The sequence below is a fragment of the Schistocerca gregaria genome, chromosome 2 (genome assembly GCF_023897955.1).
Source record: "Schistocerca gregaria isolate iqSchGreg1 chromosome 2, iqSchGreg1.2, whole genome shotgun sequence".
Lineage (NCBI taxonomy): Eukaryota > Metazoa > Arthropoda > Insecta > Orthoptera > Acrididae > Schistocerca > Schistocerca gregaria.
In genome coordinates, this window is record NC_064921.1 from 75,230,783 (window position 1) to 75,250,597 (window position 19,815).

General features: G+C 38.1%; 1 protein-coding gene across 2 annotated transcripts in view; it reads right to left on the reverse strand.

The window, feature by feature from the left end:
• LOC126336347 (gamma-tubulin complex component 5) overlaps positions 1-19,815 on the reverse strand; it is a 203,596-nt gene that overhangs the window by 48,373 nt on the left and 135,408 nt on the right. The window contains exons 16-17 of one of the 2 annotated variants that reach the window (XM_049999924.1): positions 16,214-16,373; positions 15,176-15,814 (exon numbers count right to left, since the gene is read on the reverse strand). In XM_049999924.1, the coding sequence (XP_049855881.1) occupies positions 15,720-15,814; positions 16,214-16,373 (255 nt within the window). In that variant the 3' untranslated portion in view covers positions 15,176-15,719. Of the gene's footprint in view, positions 1-15,175; positions 15,815-16,213; positions 16,374-19,815 lie in introns of those variants that run through there. The other variant, XM_049999922.1, reaches the window with a different exon arrangement.

The following is a 19,815-nucleotide window of genomic DNA, read 5'->3' on the forward strand; positions in this document are numbered from 1 at the left end:
CATGTGCTCCTTAACCCAAGTACCACATTCGCTCTGGTTTGTGTTCACGTTGATGGCTGCAATACCTAGTGCTCTAGAAATGATAATAATGTGTGTGTGTGATTTGTTTTCAAACATGACAGCAACTGCTCTAGTCACTGTGCATATACCATGCACAATTTCAGTAGTGATGAAACTCCACACAACGCATCACCCATGAGTTCCACCATTTACATTCAGAGTTTTGAATGTGGCACACTCAAACACGGAGTTGTGTATGGACAAGAACAAAACTTCCCTCTATGTACCTAAGTACCATGATTCTGCATGCATTCAGGCTCTTGTACTGATCTGACCCACTCAGTTGTGCACTTAAAACCATACATGTGACAGTCCCTACACTATGTTCAAGAGACATATTCAGTCAAAAATGTGAGGCATACTTGTTGAAAACATTTTTTCTGTCACAGATCTAGCACTGTTTAGGTCTTTCTTAATGTGAATTTTAGTTTAATGTTCTGAGTTATATTGGAGACTTGTTTATGGATGAGCTGGACAGGATACTGTTAGTATATGCTCCTTTGCCATCTGCTCCTCTGACACCAGTAAACCAGCCACTGACCAGCACTCTTCTGGCCACCCAGTATCACCCTCACCCTGAAAACTTCGACCGCATCCTCTGTCAGGGCTCCAACTATCTCACATCATCCCCTGATATGAGGGATATCCTACCCAAATACCCCAAAGTAGAGTTCCGCTGTCCACCCAACCCACAAAATATTGCTATTCCGATCCTACTCCCAATCCTGCACCCCATGGGCCATTCTCTTGTGGTTGCTCTCGTGCAAGACGTGTCTCATTCCCCCACCCACCAACTCTTACCACAGTCCAGTCACAGGCAATTCCTGGCAGGGCCATACGTGAAAGCAGCCATGTTACATATCACCTACACTGCAATTACTGTACAGCATTCTATGTGGGCGTGGCATGTAACCAGTGGTCTACGGACAGGAGCGGTGACCACCAAACCGTGGCAAACTGCATACCTAACTGTCCAGTAGTTGAACATGCTGCACACCGCAACACAAATGTTTTCAACAGCTGCTTCACTATGCAGGCCATCTGGATACTCCCTTCCAGTACAAGTTTCTGTGAATTACGCAGATGCGCTTAACTCTTCATCACATCTTGCACTCTTGCAATCACCCTGGCCTAAAACAGTCTAACCTGCTTCACATTGCCTCCTCCTCCCTATCTCCCCCCCCCCCCCCTTTTCAACCCCTCTCCCCTCATTTTCTCCATCTTTCTCTCATCCCCATCCCCACCTTTTGTTGTACTTTTTTTGCATTGTTATGCAACTGTGAAGAAATCTCTCCAACATTCTGCCTCTTTCCTGCTATCCTTCCCTGCTCCCTCCCCACAATCAGTTCAGGCAACTGTTTTCATTAACCTAATATCAATAATTAGTCTTGTCGTGACCATAGGGATGTGTGTTTGGCTGTCTGTGCAGTTGTGTGCACTATTGCTGGAAAAAAGAGCTTGTACTTGAAGTCTAGTGTGAATGCCGTTTTCTGTTACGTGTTGTGATCCATGCATTGATGAACTATAGGTGAGCGAGTGCCTTTCCCTTATATCACATGTTGTTACTGCCAGGAATTATTATTATTATTATTATTATTATTATTATTATTATTATTATTATTATTATGTATTTTGTTAATTCTGTTATTTCTTCAGTACATTTTTCAGTTGCCTTCAGCTTTAACTGCTAAGGGCCCAACAACTACTATAATTTGTCCTTTTAGTTTTTTAACTCTAACACAAAAATGAAGTAAAATCTAGGGAGGTTGATAACCAGTAAACATGACTGTCATGATCATTGCTCCAGAATTAGAATTGAGAATGTTAGACTGAAGAATGAATGTCTGTGATGTATTTAATGAAATGAACATTCAGCACAGAAGGAAACTGTGTCACTCTAGAAATTTCAGTAATATCACTACCCATCATGACTAATGCTGCTCTTCCAATTAAACAACCAAAGCACATTTCCTAGCAGCTACAGTGGATCAGTGCCCCTCGGAGAAAGTATGTGATCCAGGAAGAATATCAGCTTTTAAAGATTGCAGGAAAAGACATGAAGCAATCACACATTGAAGCTTAAGTCTTGTCCTCATAAGAACATTCTTTTATATTCTGTGTGTCTGTATATTTAAGCTCTTTATTTTCATTGTATCATGATGACAAATCTTACATATATACATAAATATATCTTAATAATATGAATATAATAGAGGGAAACATTCCACGTGGGAAAAATATATCTAAAAACAAAGATGATGTGACTTACCAAACAAAAGTGCTGGCAGGTCGATAGACACACAAACAAACACAAACATACACACAAAATTCAAGCTTTCACAACCGGCGGTTGCTTCGTCAGGAAAGAACACACACACACACACACACACACACACACACACACACACACACACATTTGTAAGGGCAAAGAGTTTGGGCAGAGATGTCAGTCGAGGCGGAAATACAGAGGCAAAGAAGTTGTTGAAAGACAGGTGAGGTAAGAGCGGCGGCAACTTGAAATTACCTATGTATCAGATTACTCAGACGAAAAATGCAGGAACCTCAGTTAGTGTGCTGGTAAATTTCACAATTTTAAGCTACTGATACTTCAATGTTAGATTAGGCTGACTTGTCAAACCATTATGGGAATGCACAAACACTTTATAACAATAAAAGACAACTTGCCAAAGTTTTACATAATGAATTTCTTATATTGGTATTGTAAGACATTTAGTAGAAAGTAGAAATGATTTCAGTTGTACAAATGGCTTACTTAATTTATAGGTGAAGTAAGTCTGTTTTTTTCAACAATACAGATTTTACTTAGTGCAAACTTATTTACAATTAAATCACAGAAATGGATTTCGGAAACATCTATCACGTGAAACCCAACTCTCACTTTTCCCACATGACATACTGACAGCTTTCGATCAAGGCAATCAGCTACATGCTGTATTTCCTGATTTCCAAAAAGCATTTGCCTCATTCCCACACCTACTCTTCTTGTCAAAAGTACGATCATATGGGCATTAAGTGAAACTTAATAAAATCATGCTTTTTGCTGATGACGCAGTTATCTATAATGAAGTAGTATCTGAAAGAAGCTGCACAGAGTGGGCTGCAGTTGCAGTTCCATCATCTCCACTGCTTCAAATCTGCTTCTTTTTCTTAAGCCCAACTTATTTACAATTAAATCACAGAAAGTAATAGTTCTTGACTCTTCTGGAAATACACAAAACAAAAGATCTCTGGAGGTGAATATCTCATTGTCAATACAGTACTCTGAAATGTTATTGAATAACTTACAGGTCAGGACTACAGACCACTTCATGTAAGCACAACTGACAAGCACTTGGATATGAACCAAGCTCTCAGTGCACCCACATGCCCACAGTTTGCTCACTGAAAGCAGTTGAACAGTGACTGAAGACAGGTCAGCATTAGACAGACAAGTAAGTCTATGCAATAGGCAAAAGTCTGCAGGAGATAATACCATAGTCAAAATCAAAGTCCAGGAAGAAACCACATAGCACAGAGTCATTGTCAGTATGTGCAACAGAGAGCTTGCTGTTAACATCACCTGGTTGTGACAAACGAAGCCATGGCAATCTGAGGCAGCCTTTAAATCTGCCACTAGTTTTGCCACGTGACCTGGCACCGATAGATGTATCCTTCCACATTGCACCTAGAAACCTCACTGGATGTATGCATAATTATACTGGATGATACATTCACACATACGGTGAAACTAGCTTTATCAGAAACCTTTATTAATGGAATGAACAATAATTATAAATTATCCACTACCAAAATTTTAGTCTTTTAGTGCAGAATTTTTTGTAAAAGAACTGTATTCACTGACTTCAAACAGCTGTAATCCTACACCTATTTAAAACTGGATACAACATATGAAAAATGAGGACAGGCAAGCACTCAACTGGGTGATTGGTGCATAGGAACACGTAAAGATTGAATAAGTGCATTAGCATTCGAGTTTTCATTCATTCACTCTTCTTGCAAATTTTATATGAATGCCTTCCCATGAGAAACATATAAATTGGCAGAAAGACAGTGATGAGCAAATTTTCACATCCATGGCCATGAGGAAACTAGGTATAACAATTATTTTGATTAGAATAAGCCTTGCTATGGACTCATCAGAGACTCGTTGTTTCTCCTGAAAGACTCTGTATACCAGCAGACTAATTAGAAGGCTATCCAGGCATGATTTGGGTACTTCTTGTCTAAATTGTCCAAAATAGTAGAATTATGGTTTGCTATCTTTCCAAAAAATAAAAGGGTTGCTGGTCCTACATCAACAAAATGCTGAAATTCATCCTCGATACTCCTCCAGGAATTCCTCCACCTGATTTTACCTTCATACGCTGTGAATCCATTACAGCTACAGAACAAACAGCTATTCCTGTCCTTAACACCAATCTTGATCCTACCACTCTGCCAGCAGATGAGGACTCTACCAAATTTGTCATTACTTGATGCTAATCTGTGTCTCCAGATAAGTTTTGACTCTACTGATTCCAAACTTTTACCACTATGATCCCATTCTAGAAGTCCATCATGATCTCCAGCAACTCCTCAAAACATTAGGTCCACCTCAAAAACGTATCACCTACATTCATTTTCCTCTTACCAGCAAACCTTTGACAGCCACCTTTTGCCAGCTCAAGCTCCACAAATCTAATTTCACTTGTCTGTCTGTTGGTTGCCCCATCACGATCGTTTACAATGCTCCCACAGAAAGATATTCTGCTTTCACCTACAACCAACTGTCTGCAGTTTTCCTTCCCAAAAACAGTAGCCGAATAGGATTAGTGTGTGTGTGTGTGTGTGTGTGTGTGTGTGTGTGTGTGTGTGTGTGTGTGTGTGTGTGTGTGTGTGTCCTTAGGATAATTTAAAGTTAAGTAGTGTGTAAGCTTAGGGACTGATGACCTTAGCAGTTAAGTCCCATAAGATTTCACACACATTTTTTGAAAATCAGTACCTCCATTTTGTCAGTTATCTCCCATTCCACATTATAAAGTATTTTGCAAATCAGCCATTAAATAGATACATTACATTAATAATTTTACTGCCACCAATAACTACCACTTTTGAATTGAGAATGTTCAGACTCAAGAAAATTGTGAAAAGTAAAGCTGCTACTCACCATAGAGCAGAGATGCTGAGTCACAGATAGGCACAACAAAAAGACTGTCACAAATATAGCTTTCGGCCAGTAAGGCCTTCGTCAAAATTAGACGAAGGCTTTACTGGCCGAAAGCTATATTTGTGACAGTATTTTTGTTGTGCCTTCGTCAAAATTAGACGAAGGCTTTACTGGCCGAAAGCTATATTTGTGACAGTATTTTTGTTGTGCCCATCTGTGACTCAGTATCTCCACCATATGGTGAGTAGTATCTTTACTTGTCACAATATTGTTACATTCTATTCTGTATTCTCCACTGTTTAATGTTCAAATTCAGAAAGCTTTAATGCACTTTGAGAGGTGAGAACATACCACCTTTATTTTTGTACCATGATGCCCCACAGTTACTAATAATTTTGGGTACAAAAATGTGAGATTAATACTATTCAACAGATAAATGCATCAGAGTTAATTTGACATATATACATACATACATAGACCTTCAATGAAAATATAATGTAATTGAACAGATAAAAAATCTACTCACCAACCATCAGCAGGAGAACACACATATAAAAGGTATTATGTATGCAAGCTTTGGAAGCCAGTGGCTCTTTCTTCTGGCAGAAGGGTTGATGGAGAAGGAAGAGTGATGAAGGAAATGGACTGGTGAGGTTAGAAAAAGGGGGTAGAGCTCGAAAAATCACCCACAACCATGGGTCACGTGAGACTTACCGCACAAGATGATAATAAAAGACCGAGTGTTGCTTATCCTGTCTAGTAACTCGTCCCTGACCCGGGATTGTGGTTAACTTTTCCAAACTCTACTTGTTTTCCTAACTTCCCAGGCCTTTTTCCTTCGCCACTCTTCCTTCTCTTTCAATCCTCTCTGCAAGGAGCCACTGGCTCCAAAAGCTTGCATATGTAAAACCTTTCATATCTGTGTTCTCCTGCCACAACTTGGCAAGTAGATTTTTTTCTCTCCAGTTATATTATACATACAAATTCAAATGATTAAGCCTCATACAATTACAATTAACAAATGTGTGTGCTAACATGTTAATAATTCTACGGTATGGCAATTTCCAGCTTACTTTGTGAAGTATAACCTATAACAAACAAACTATCTAAGATAAACATCCTTGATCTGACAGCACATTGCTTTTAACATTCGTCGCTTACAGATGCAATTTTGAAACTGTCCTGCAGCTACACTATCTCTCAGAAGGGGTAGAAACTTGGCGCACTCACTCAGGAGACTTCATATAATACATAAGTAATGTTTTCCATTCGTAGTATTGTTTTCGACTGAGAAAAAAATGCTGTGCATTACTTTCAGTGCAACCCTTGCTATATGTCTTCCACTCCATTCCAGTAGGTTCACTGACCCAATGATTTACTATACTTTTTTCCTTTCTCTAGCAATTTCCAAAATATATCTTAAAACTGCTTATAGAACAGTCCTCAGGATTTGAATAGCACTCCAATTAAGTCAAAAGTTTTTAAGGCCACTGTGAACTTTCACACGTGTGGAAGCTAAATAATCAATCCACAGCTCATTTCAATTCCATTTTTACTTTCTTTTAGTTTGCAGATGGACAAGCTAAAAATTTTTCAGTCTGGCAATGAAATTTGTTTTTTATATGATGTGTGATAACCAACAACTTAACAGTTTCACTGTGGATGGCACTTATAGGCATTAATATTAACTACTAGTCTTGTGCAGCTAACATTTATAAACATTTCCATTACCAACAGACCAGTGCAGCAGATCCTTATAAATGTGTACTTCTATCATTCAGTCTAGTTCTGCAATTGCACCTGTGTGTTAGTACGACAGACAGTGATGGTAATGACTGATGATGATCAAGAACACACAAAAGCAAAAGTAAATAAGATGACTCTTGGCATAATGAACCACATGACATGTAGTATATCTGTTTAACAAACAGGGATATTTAGACATTCATTCTACAAGCAATATACCATGGATTTCTTTAGGCTGCTACTTACACGTGACATACTTCAGTTTTTAACTCACGAAATGGATAATAGTGAATATTTTTCGAGTGCAAATGTGAAGGATGGGTATAAGATTTTTCAACAGAAATTCTGTAAGTATGGAAGAAATACTCTTTTCAGAATATCAATATATATGGATAATTTGAAACCTATTTATTACAAGATAAATGGAAGATAGATACACTGTTCAGACATAAAGGAACACCAAAGAGTGTGAGCAAGACAGATATCTGGGCACTGTTTGCTTGTACATTAAGGATGTTTGATGTGGCACAAGTCTCCCACAAGTCCAACCCCTCGTCCAAGTCGTGATAGATGGGCAACGGCATGAATTAGGGGATTGCCTGTAGGAGCAAGGTACAGTGGGGCTCTGGTGAAGCTATGATAGGCCCAGCAAGCTAGTAGTGGATGATTTCTGATTTCAAAAATAGAACGGGCATCGGAAAGGTCGGATTTAATCGACGACGAACTGGCTATAAACAAGAAGTTAAGATTTGGAACATTAAATATACAAACAATGACTGGAAAGATGGAGGAGATGGTAGCATGATGGAAAGAAGAAGTTAGACCTATTGGGGTTAGCTGAAACGAGATGAAAAGGAGAAGGAAGGAGAGAATTGAGGAAAGGCTACTGACGTACTGAAGTGGAAATGAGGAGGGAAGGAGAAATGGAGTCAAAATAATAGTAAGAGGTGGGTTAAACGAGGAAGTGAAGAGAATAAGTAATAGGATGATGAAGAGCAGAATATCACTCAAGGGGACGACCATACATATAATACAAGTGTATGCAACACAGCTGGGTTGCACTTCTGAGGAGAAGCACAAGTTTAAAGAGGAAATACAGAAGCAGATGGGAAGGAACAATATGATGGTAATGGGGGATTTGAGCACACACATTGAAAGTGTGCTTGGACCAGAGGGTTGGGGCTACCAAAATGAGGAAGCTGAAAGACTATTGGAACTCCGTCAAAGGAATGGCTTGCTGGCTGGGAACTCTTGGTTCAGGAAAAGGGAGAGCCACAAGATTACCTGGTACAGTCAAGACTTAAAAAGAAAGTCGATAGTTGACTACTTCCTGTACAATAGTGAGATGTATAGGAACATCACTGACATTAAGGTAATACCATCAGAGGCCTAGGATAGCGACCACTGTTTGCTAGTAATGAACCAGTTAGGGACTAAGGATAACAAAGGGACAGAAAACCAGAAAAGACATATAAGGGTATGGAAGTTGAAGGAGGAAGATAGCAAACTACAAGTAGCAAAGAAAAGCATCCCAAAGGATGAACTAAAAATGGTAGAAAAGGAATGGGGTGGTTTCAAGGGATCATTAGTAAGTGCAGTGGAAGCAATATGTGGGACGACGAGCAAGAAAAAGAGATGGAAAGAAATGCCCAGGTGGAATGATAAAACAAAGGATATAGTACAGAAGAAGAATAGAGCCTTTAGGGTAAGGTTCCAGAAGAGAAGAGTAGAGACAAGAGAAGAGTATCAGGCAAGGAAGAAAGAAAGAAGTGAAAAGAGTGGTGGTGAAAGAAAGAAGAAAGTGGATGGAACAGTGGACCAGAATGATGGAGGAGGATAGTGAAGATTCAAAAAAGGTGTTACATGGGATGATAAAAAAGTGAGAGGAAGAACGGTATGACAGATTATGCTCGAATGGTGGAGAGAGGGGAAAAAGAAGAAGAAGAAGAAGAAGAAGAAGTTGTAGAGAATAAGGAGGAACTCAAAAATATGTGGAAGGAGTATTTTGAAGAGCTCCTGAGCAAGAATGGAGACCTGGATGAGAGGGAACAAGGCAAGGAGGAAAAAAAGAGGAGGAACAGGAAATAGAAAGAGACCCTACATGGGGAGAAGAGGAAGAGGCATTGGGCAAGATGAAGGGAGGGAAGTCACCAGGTCTGGACAAGTTAAGTGTAGATACGGTGAGAGCAGCAGGAGAGGTGGGGGTGGGGATACAATGACTGTATCGAGTAATGAAAGTTGTGTGGAGACAGACGATAGTCCCAGAATACTGGAAGAAGGGAATAATTGTCCTGATCTTTAAAAGGGAAATAGAAAAAGAGTGCAAGAACAATCGAGGGATAACACTGACGAGTCATTGTGCAAAGATTTTTGAGAAAATTTTGGAAGCACGAATTCGGGCATAATTAGAAGGAAGAATCGGAGAACAACAACATGGCTTCAGAATAGGAAGGTCCACAGTGGATCTAATGTTTGCTGTAAGACAACTGCAGGAACAGCACTATGGATATGGAATAGATCTACTAATCACCTTTCTGGACAGTGAAAAAGTGTATGACAGTGTAACTAGAAGCAAAGTTTGGAAAGCCCTCGAGAACAGAGGTGTAGCAAAACAGGTAACTTATATCTAAAAACAAAGATGATGGGACTTAAACAAACAAAATCGCTGGCAGGTCGATAGACACATAAACAAACACAAACATACACACAAAATTCTAGCTTTCGCAACCAACGGTTGCTTCTTCAGGAAAAAGGGAAGGAAAGGGAAACACGAAATAATGTGGGTTTTAAGGGAGAGGGTAAGAAGTCATTCCAATCCCCGGGAGCGGAAAGACTTACCTTAGGGGGAAAAAAGGACAGGTGTACACTCGCACACACACACAAGCAGAAATTTGTAAAGGCAAAGAGTTCGGGCAGAGATGTCAGTCAAGGCGGATTTACAGAGGCAAAGAAGTTGTTGAAAGGCAGGTGAGGTGTGAGCGGCGGCAACTTGAAATTAGCGGAGGTTGAGGCCTGGCGGATATCGAGAAGAGAGGATATACTGAAGGGCAAGTTCCCATCTCCGGAGTTCTGACAGGTTGGTGTTAGTGGGAAGTATCCAGATAACTCGGACGGTCTAACACTGTGCCAAGATGTGCTGGCCGTGCACCAACCAGATAATTTGGAGGATAGGGGAAATTTACCATGGAAGTGAGATTGAACAGAAGAATGGCTTGAGGCAGGGAAGTGCACTTTCACCGTTACTCTTCATTGTCGTGATGGATGATATAATGAGTACAGTAGTACAAATAATTGACGAAAGGAAGATTAAAGCTATGGTGTTTTCAGACGATCTGATGATTTGGGGGAATAAGGAGGAGTTGGTACAAGAGCAGTTGGACGTACGGGAACAGACAGTCCAAGAATATGGGATGAAATTTAGTATAATTAAGTGTGAGCTGATTATCACAACGAGAAAGGAGAGAGGAACAACTGGAATAATAATTCATGGGGAACGATTGAGGAGAGTGGAGAGTTTCAAGTACCTAGGAAGCCTGATACAGGAAGATGGAAAAAACGACAGAAAAAAACAAGCGAGGGAGAAAAACAGAAGCATTTCAGAAGAGTGTCAGAAGCTTGATATGGAGCAAGGATACACCCCAAATCAGTAAAAAGGTTATATACCAGTCATTCTATGTCCCGATCCTGACATATGCATCAGAAACCTGGGTTATGAAAGGAAGAGAGAAAAGCTAAGTACAAGCTAGTGAGATGAAATTCCTGAGAAGCAATACTGGAGTGACAAAGATAGACAGGTTGAGATGGTATCGATTCGTTAAGAGAATGGAGTGAAAAGAGGATACACGACATGAAACTGGAAGGAGACCAAGAGGAAGACCGATTATGATGACTATGATGTGGCAATTAATCAATATTGATTTCCAGTTGATCATCAATGGCTGATAATAACTGACCACAAAACATATATGTTTTTAAAATTAATTTTAAATAATGAATTCAAAGAATGGTGTAAAAAGGAACATACAAATATACCTATGTATTTATTAAGCAACAACCTGAGAAACCCAGAGTTGCTTGGCTATTTATTTATAGCTGTGCCTGAGACTTCATACGTGGAATTTATTTTTGACTTACCAAGTTTCTTTGTATACAATGTTTAACATAGTAAGATTGGGGACCTAAACAAAGAGCTCACTTGCTTCACTAACATGGGAGATAGCCACAGAGTTTCAGTTGTTTGTTGCACAGCCAAATCTAAGATCTACACTTGTAAAATGCATCATCTGAACCTGTGCTTTTTGTATTGTTATTACACAACATAAGCTGATTGGAACTTTTACATAGTTAAAGTGAAATGGTAAACTGCTAGGAATAAGTGGGATTCAGGGTATGAAACTCACTAGTCTGTGCCACTTCCCATAGAAATTTCCACTTATATTATGTTGGAGAGAAGTAACTTTAAGCCTCTATGAGTGAAGGGTTCTTGGGAGCAAGATAATGCTTAACATTCCCAATCAAAGTTACACCGCGGCTCACTTTTGAAAGGACTTGCCAAAGTGCAAGTTAAAGCCTGATGCTCTTGGGCCTAAGTGAGTCACATTTCACAACCCTCATTGGATTCTTGAGACCAAATAGTCCTCAGTCTTTTAGCCATTCTGGTGAAATCATAAAAACATGAACGTTTCCTATTTTTTTATTTGTAAACAAAACAAAATAAAAAGTTTAATGAGTGGGCACCTGCATCAGAAAGAAAACTTAATAAATTCTTTTTTCTAGCAAAGAAAGAAGCAAAACGATGTAGAAGTTTTTAATACCCAAAGCACAATCAGTAAATCCATATATCCCAGCCAATAAAAATCTCTGTTAGTTTGTATTTATAAAGATAACACTGCAGCATTTAATTCTGTCACTGACATAAATTCTGGAAATACATCTATCACTCAGTTAAAAAAAAATATTAATAATGCCTTCTATTGTTTCTTTGGTACCCTATTCTGTGATGATCAAACATCCAAACTACTAAGCTGAGAAGTTGATTTTAGACCAAATTTTAAATTACAATCTGCCCCTCTATGTTCTGATTTTCATTAAATAAAGCCTATATTTTGCCCCAAGCCACATTTATGTTCCCTACTTGTAATGGATCTTGTTTAGGATCTGGAAAGCAATCTTGAGATAATAACTGGTAATTATGTACGTATGTATGTATTGCTCAACAGAAATTAGGAAAATAATTTCAATGGCAAGGAAAGGATTCGAGGGGAAACAAAAATTACTTTGTCGACTACTAAACAAAGATCCGAGGAAAAGACTTGCCAAATGTTACATCTGGAGTGTTGCATTATATGGTACGGAGACCTGGACATTGAGGAAGGAAGACGAAAGAAGATTGGAGGCACTAGAGATGTGGATATGGAGAAGAATGGAAAAAGTGAAATGGGAAGACCAAGTAAGGAATGAAGAGGTATTAAGAGAGTTGGAGAAGAAAGAAACATGCTGAAAGTCACCGGAAAGAGAAAACGGAAATCGATTGGACATTGTTTGAGGAGGGACTGTTTACTGAAGGAAGGAATAGAAGGAATGGTGGAGGGAAAAAGGGGAAAAGGAAAATCTCAAATGCTGGACAATATCAAAGGACACAAATATTCAGAAATGAAAAGACTGGCTATGGACAGACAAAAGTGGAAGAGGCCTAACCCATGACAAGACCTGCCATAAGGCAGAATACCATACTACTGATGGTAAGTCTGCTTCTGATCGAGTTAGCGAATTATTCATTTCTTGTGATATTTTGCAATGTTCAGCCCATAAATCAAATTTGGTTTCTCTGTTTTTTTTCTGTAATGTATCAGAATGTTTCTCATACTAACACAATCCTTCCAACAGCGGCATGCAAATAACTGATGGTTTAGATTGCTTTCAAATATGCTAAAGCATCTTGAAAGTGTGTATTCTTGAATCTAGGATCAAGTAATGTTGATATAGGTTATATTTTAACATGTTTCATAGGTAATAAGTTCTTTTTGGTTTCTGCTGTAATGTTATTCTTCACATTCTGCCCAACAGTCTGTACTGGTTGCATGTCAGACATGTTGATATTCAACACAGTAATTATTGCAATTATATAATTTTTTTTCTAAACAAATTTCAGGAGTAGCCACTTCTAGGAACTAAGGAATGTCACAATCTCCCATCAGATCTGCAGTTGTTAGACTGTGTGGTGTACTAGCATGGTAGTTAGTGACATTACCAATCACTAGATGTAGCTGCAAAAATTTTCAATCATACAAAACATTAAGTTCCATTTAGTGGATACTTCTTGAATTCTTTTCTTACCCTATCAGTTGATACTACACTTTATACAAACCACATTACAATCCTTCTCACAACAGTAATTAACTAAGTTGGTTAGTAGTCTTTGTGGTGAAAGGAGTAGAAGTAGCATGTGGAGGAAAGTTGTATATCGTCTTTTGCCCCCGTTCTCACTTTGGAAGCAAACTGATGTTATGAGACATGTTCAGAAAAATGTTTGTTTAAATAACAATAAAATTATTGGCAGTAGTAGCAAATTGTACTACACCTAAAGTTGCTTTCCAGTGTTTATTCACCACCTGTTAATATTTTGAACAGTCTGCAGATAGAAACCAAAAACCAGCTATCAAACTTTAATTTTGATAGAAAAATTGCAGTCGACACATTAACAGCTTTTACTTTTAAATTTTTATTTTATTTATCATCATACTGAAAGAAGTACTAGTTTTGTATCACCAGGAAATTTTCCATAACTTGTAGACTTAGTTTGGACCTGCAGATTTAATCATGACTGAGGGAACTGGAATCACCTCCCTTGTAGCTCTATCGCTACACACTTCCTATTCCATTTATTTTTATGTACCTCTATTATCTTATAAAGAATATGACAAATACATGCAACAATTACACACTGAATACCAAAAGAATAATTACAATAGTCTACTTGTAGATAGTTTTTGATGTTTATGCATTATCCTGTATTCTTTTTTGTACACCAATGAGATTTTAATGTTTTTGCTTAGTAACCATTATTCATAAGATCCACTGTTTCCCATAATGTGTCTCCCCCTCCCCCCCAATTAGACTCGAAAATAACATCTTGCAGAACATTTTTGCAACATTATCAAGTATTTATACCACAGTTGAGCCATTTTGTATTGTAGTCACCAAATTGTTACATGTAACTCCTGCTTGCCACTTCTCGTTGTGTATGTTGCACTTCAAGACTACATATTTGATACTTCCCTCTTCAGAAGGCATATATTCCTTTCTAACAATGGTCTGTACGTGTTAAGGGGTACAGGTTTTATCCCATTGACAAGTGCCTGATGCCCATATTGTTTTGACCTTTACAATTCTCAACCATTTCAAGATGCAGGGCAATATGAAATATACTCTACAGTTGTTCTTAATTTTCCCCCATTCCCTTTGCCATATAGCCAATCATCTTTGTGTGCTCAATCACACCTATAAAGTTAAGAGGAAATTCTATGATAATCTCAGAAGATGTCTCTACAGATTGTCCCTTGTGAGTATCCTTAGCAACTTTGTTAACAGCTTTGTGATATCCTGCAGGTCCTCAGTATCCCTGTCTTATGCAATAGCTGCAGGGATTCTCAAAAAATTAAAATGAAAACCTAGATTATATGAGGCATGAACTGCAAAAATTATCTTTTACTAGCACAACACTCTTGCCCATTAACATGGTTTGTTGGTGGTGAGAAAACTGAAGGATTAGAAGCACAGTTTTTGAGACATCCATCTTTCTTCATAGATTAGGCACATAGAACTACTCGCACCTCTAACGAAAGCTTTGATTGGGAAAGATTCTAATGCCAACAAAGAGATTATAGAAAAAATAGAGGGTATTTTTCACACATCAGGCTCAGAATTCACATGCCAGAAAAATATTAGAAGGTGCCCTGATTTGAAAGAAAACTTTCATTGCCAAGCTGTGAAATCTTCATCTTTCTTCTTTACATGCTACTAGAAACACTTAACACGCAACATAAAAAGTGAAAGTCACATACACGGAGGGCAGGAAAAAAACTGGAGGAGAAACATCAGAGAACATAGGATGTGGCAGAAGGATACACAGCATCAAATGCTAAAGGCCAATATATAGTCAGTAAAGATGACCAGGATTAACACATTCTTTTATAAACAGTATCAGTGAAATATATAATTTATATTCTCTTACAAAAAATGTAATTACTGACCTCAGTATGTAATTTTTGACACATAAGAGGAACAAAAATTCAGTTTTACAATGTTTCTTACACCTATGTGTACATGTAGCATTCAGAACAACATGTCTGTCCAACAATTGTTTACATTTTCATACATTTGAAAACTGCTTGATAACTCACATTTCAGACAGCATTCAAAAGATACCTACAAATACAGGTGTTACATAAGGGTTTTATAAGGATTCACTGTTAGAACAACCAACCACTAAACTTATGTTGATTTAAATAATGAGGATTTGGAACTACAACAAAAGCAACTTTGTTTATTACCCTCAAAAACTTATTTCAACACCCATTAGCACACTTTTACGAACAAATCTAGCCCAATTCCCCATACATTGCTGTAACAAAGCTGGAAATTAACTGTGGACAAGAACTACTCAGAATCCAACCAGCTAGAAAGCTAGAGAGAGAATTTCATGACTAGACACGTGCTGAAGAAACTCTAGTAGCTGTCATTGTCATTATGTGCCACAGGCTGGCATAATTACTTCTCCTCCTGAATCCACTGTTTTTTTCTGTGGTGGAGTGGAGTTTATAGCATCACTTAAATGAGTCACTGTAAAAGAGAAAATATAATTTTAACACACTGTTTCAATCTCTATATTTATAAGAGTGAGATTCCTGATCTCTCGAAAAAGGCTGGCACTATCTGCATTATTTGCAGGATTTTTATTTCAAACATTTCTCTAACTCTAGCACAATGAGCCACTGCATTGCATTAATGCAGCAAATTAACTTAGGGATAAAATTTACTTCTTTTCATCCATTATAATGAAGTCGCTGCTATTTATTTTTATTTGCATGTTATAAAATTCAGTTAACTTACATAAAGGATGGAGCTAGTCCTTCCTGAATTTATTCATTCCTTTTTTTTAAATGAGCAACTACTTGTCTGGCACCTTACCAAGCTACATGGCTTGTTTTTGAAACTTTTACATTAATGCTATGTACTTACAAAGTGGATCATGATTAGCATCTACAGCATTCTGCAGGACTGCACCCAATTGGCTGTGACACTTTATGTACAAGTCACCCATCTTGCTAAGTCGCTCTTCTGAGACAATTTCCAAGCCCACAAGCCAGACTTCACGTAATTTTAATGCAAGTGTAACCAGCTGTAAAGAAAAGAATGTCGCTATGTACATAAAACTATGATTTTTCAAATTTGTAATGATAGTATGTCTGACAAAATAAAAGTAAAACAAACACTCTAAGACTCCTCCTTTAGAATTCATAATAGACAGGCAAATACTAAGACAAAGATGATCACAATCATCCAGTATACTAACTTTACACCAACTCTAGATCAAGAAGTAAACATACAATATCAACATATTTTGTGATCAGTCAAAGACAATTTAATTGTGCTCAATTTGTTACCAGCATTCGGTTAAGAGTATGGAAAATCTTCTATATGATAACTTGTTGTGCACCAGCAGTTTACACTCCTCCTCTAACCCTGCAAATCTACATCTACATCCTACAGCCACACTCTGCAAACCACTGTGAAATGCATGGAAGCAAGTGCTTCCTATTTCACCAGTTATTGGAGTTTCTTCAGGTTCCATTCACATATGAAGAGCTGGGAGAGTGACTGCTTAAATTTCCCTGTGCGCACAATAATTAGTCTAAACTGTTCTCACGATCATTATGGGAGTGATATGTAGGTAGTGGTAGTATATTCCTAGATTCATCATTTACAGCTGGTTCTTGAAACAGTGCAAGCAAGACTTCAGAGATAGATTTTGTCTGTCCTCAAATATCTGTCATTTAAGTTTTTTGGCATGCCCATGACACTCCCCCATGGATCAAACAAATCTGACAATTTGTGCTGACCTTTCCTGTGTATGTTCAATATCTTCTGTTAGTCTTATCTCGTATGGGTTCTACACACATGAGCAATATTCTAGGATGGGTTGCACAAGTGTTCTGTTAGCAATCTCCTTTGTAGAGTGATTGCAATTTTGTAGTATTGTACCAATGAACCTAAGTCTGTCACCTGCTTTACCTACAATTGAGCCTATGTGATCATTCCATCTCATATCCATACAAATTGTTACACCAACATATCAGTTCATCAATTTCAATTGTAACTTGTCGGTATTTTAGTCACAGGTTACTATTTTGTTTGCATTTTTGAACATTTAAAGCAAATTGACAACCTTGGCACCAAACTGAAATTTTATCAAGATAGAACTGGATATTTTTGCAGCTTCTTTTTAGAGAGTACTTCATTATAGTTAAATGCATAAACCACAAAAAGTCTGTTCTTCAATATACAACATGAACAGCAAGAGTCCAAACACAAAGTTCCTTCTACATCTGTCCTTGTCCCTATATCCAAGATAACATGCTGCATATTACGTACTAAGTAATCTTCAATAGCCACAAACTTTGGTTGTTACCCCACCTGATCATACTTCGATAATAAGCAAAGTTGAAGTACTGAGTCAAATGTTTTTCTGAAATCAAGAAATACTATATCAATGTGACTGCTTTGATCCCTTGCTTTTACAATGTCATGTTAGAAAGATGTGACTTTGGAGGTCATCCTGTTTGAAGGAATAAAGTATGTTTGAGGGAATAAAGTATGTTAGAGTTCAGACTATGTTATAACATTCTGCAACAAATGGATGTCAAGGATATTGGACAGTACTTTTTTGGATCACATCTGCTTCCCTTCTTATTGACAGGTGTGACCTGTGCTTTCTTTCCATTACTTTGAAAGGAAAATTGTGCCAACCAATCCAAGTAAAAATCCTGAAGAGATTTTGGTCTTACATGTAATTAGTAAGTGATTCAAACTCATCTACTCAGTCACACAGTGAGGATACTGGCACCGAAACTGAAGATAACAAAGAGAAAGCCGAAATACATAGTTCAGTTTGCCAAAATGGTTTCACTGTGGAAAATCATAATACAGTCTCTTCTTTAAATCACTGTATCAACACCAAAACGGCACATATCGAGATAAGTCATAATGGAACATGAAATCAATTACAACCTCTTAGTAGTGGGAAGTCATTCAGACCAAATGGTATATTTTAAGGTACACACACACACACAAAAAAAACATGCTCCCCTTCTAGCAGCAGTTTATTTTAGGTTGCTGGAGCAACAAAGGACACCTAGCAACAGGAAAAGGTGCAGGTCGTTCCCATTTTGAACAATGGTTGTAGGACAGATGCACAAAGTTATAGGCCCCTATCACTTATGTCGATCTGTTGTAGAATTATGAAACATGTTTTATGCTCACATAGTATGATGTTTCTGAAGCCAATAATCTCCTCTACAAAAATCAGCACGGGTTCTCTGCAAACAGATCTTGTGAAACTCAGCTTGCTCTGTTCCTACACGAGATCCACAGCACTGTACACATTGGCAACCAGGTTGATGCCAAGTTCCTTTTCTACATCAAAAGATTTGACATGGTCTTGCACTATAGTTTAGTGAAAAAATACAAGCGTACATAGTATTGGGCTGGATTTGCAACTGGATTCAAGACTTCCTTGAAAATAGAACTGACAGTTCACCCTTAACAGAACAAAATCGACAGATGTAAACATAATTTCAGGAATACGCCTAGGTAGTCTGATAGACCATTACTGTTTACAATATTTATAAATGATTTAGTATAAAATATTGGAATCTACATATAACTACATAAGGCTGTTCGCAGATGCTGCATTTGTGTATAATACGATATGACTGCCAGAAGGCACGAGCAATTTGCAGAGTAATCTGCACGAGATTGATGAATGACGTAGGTATTGGCAATTGACTTGACTAAAATAAATATAACATACCGAGCACACAAGCGACAAGAAATCCACTGCTGTATAACTACTCCTAATGACACATTGCTGGAAACAGCATCTACTGTAAAATACATAGGAGTAACTATCCACAGCAACCTTAAGTGGAATGAGCACAAAAATGGTTCAAATGGCTATGAGCACTATGGGACTTAACTGCTGTGGTCATCAGTCCCCTAGAACTTGGAAATACTTAAACCTAACTAACCTAAGTACATCACACACATCCATGCCCGAGGCAGGATTCGAACCTGCGACCGCAGCGGTCGCGCAGTTCCAGACTGTAGCACCTAGAACTGCTTGGCCACTCCGGACGGCGGAATGAGCACATAAAACAATTAGTAGGGAAAGCAGATGTGTGGCTGGGGTCCTTAGGAAGAACTTACCAAAATTTAATTCGGCCATGTACGAAGTGGATTACAGAATACTTGTTCAACTGATTATTGAGTAACATTCATCAGTCTCGGATCCTTACCAGGTATGATTAATAGAAGACTTCGAGAAGATCCAAGGGAGAGCAGCACTTTTTGTGAACGGATCATTTAGCTAGCATGAGAGCATTATACAGATGCTCAAAAAACTAATGGCAGACCCTGTTGTGCATCACAGAGAGATACATTTTTGAAATTTCGAAAATATGTTCTGGGAAAACTTTGACAACATATTACATCCACCGAAATGACACTCGCATAATAACCACAACAAGAAAATACGAGAAATCACGTCCAATACAGAAGTTTGC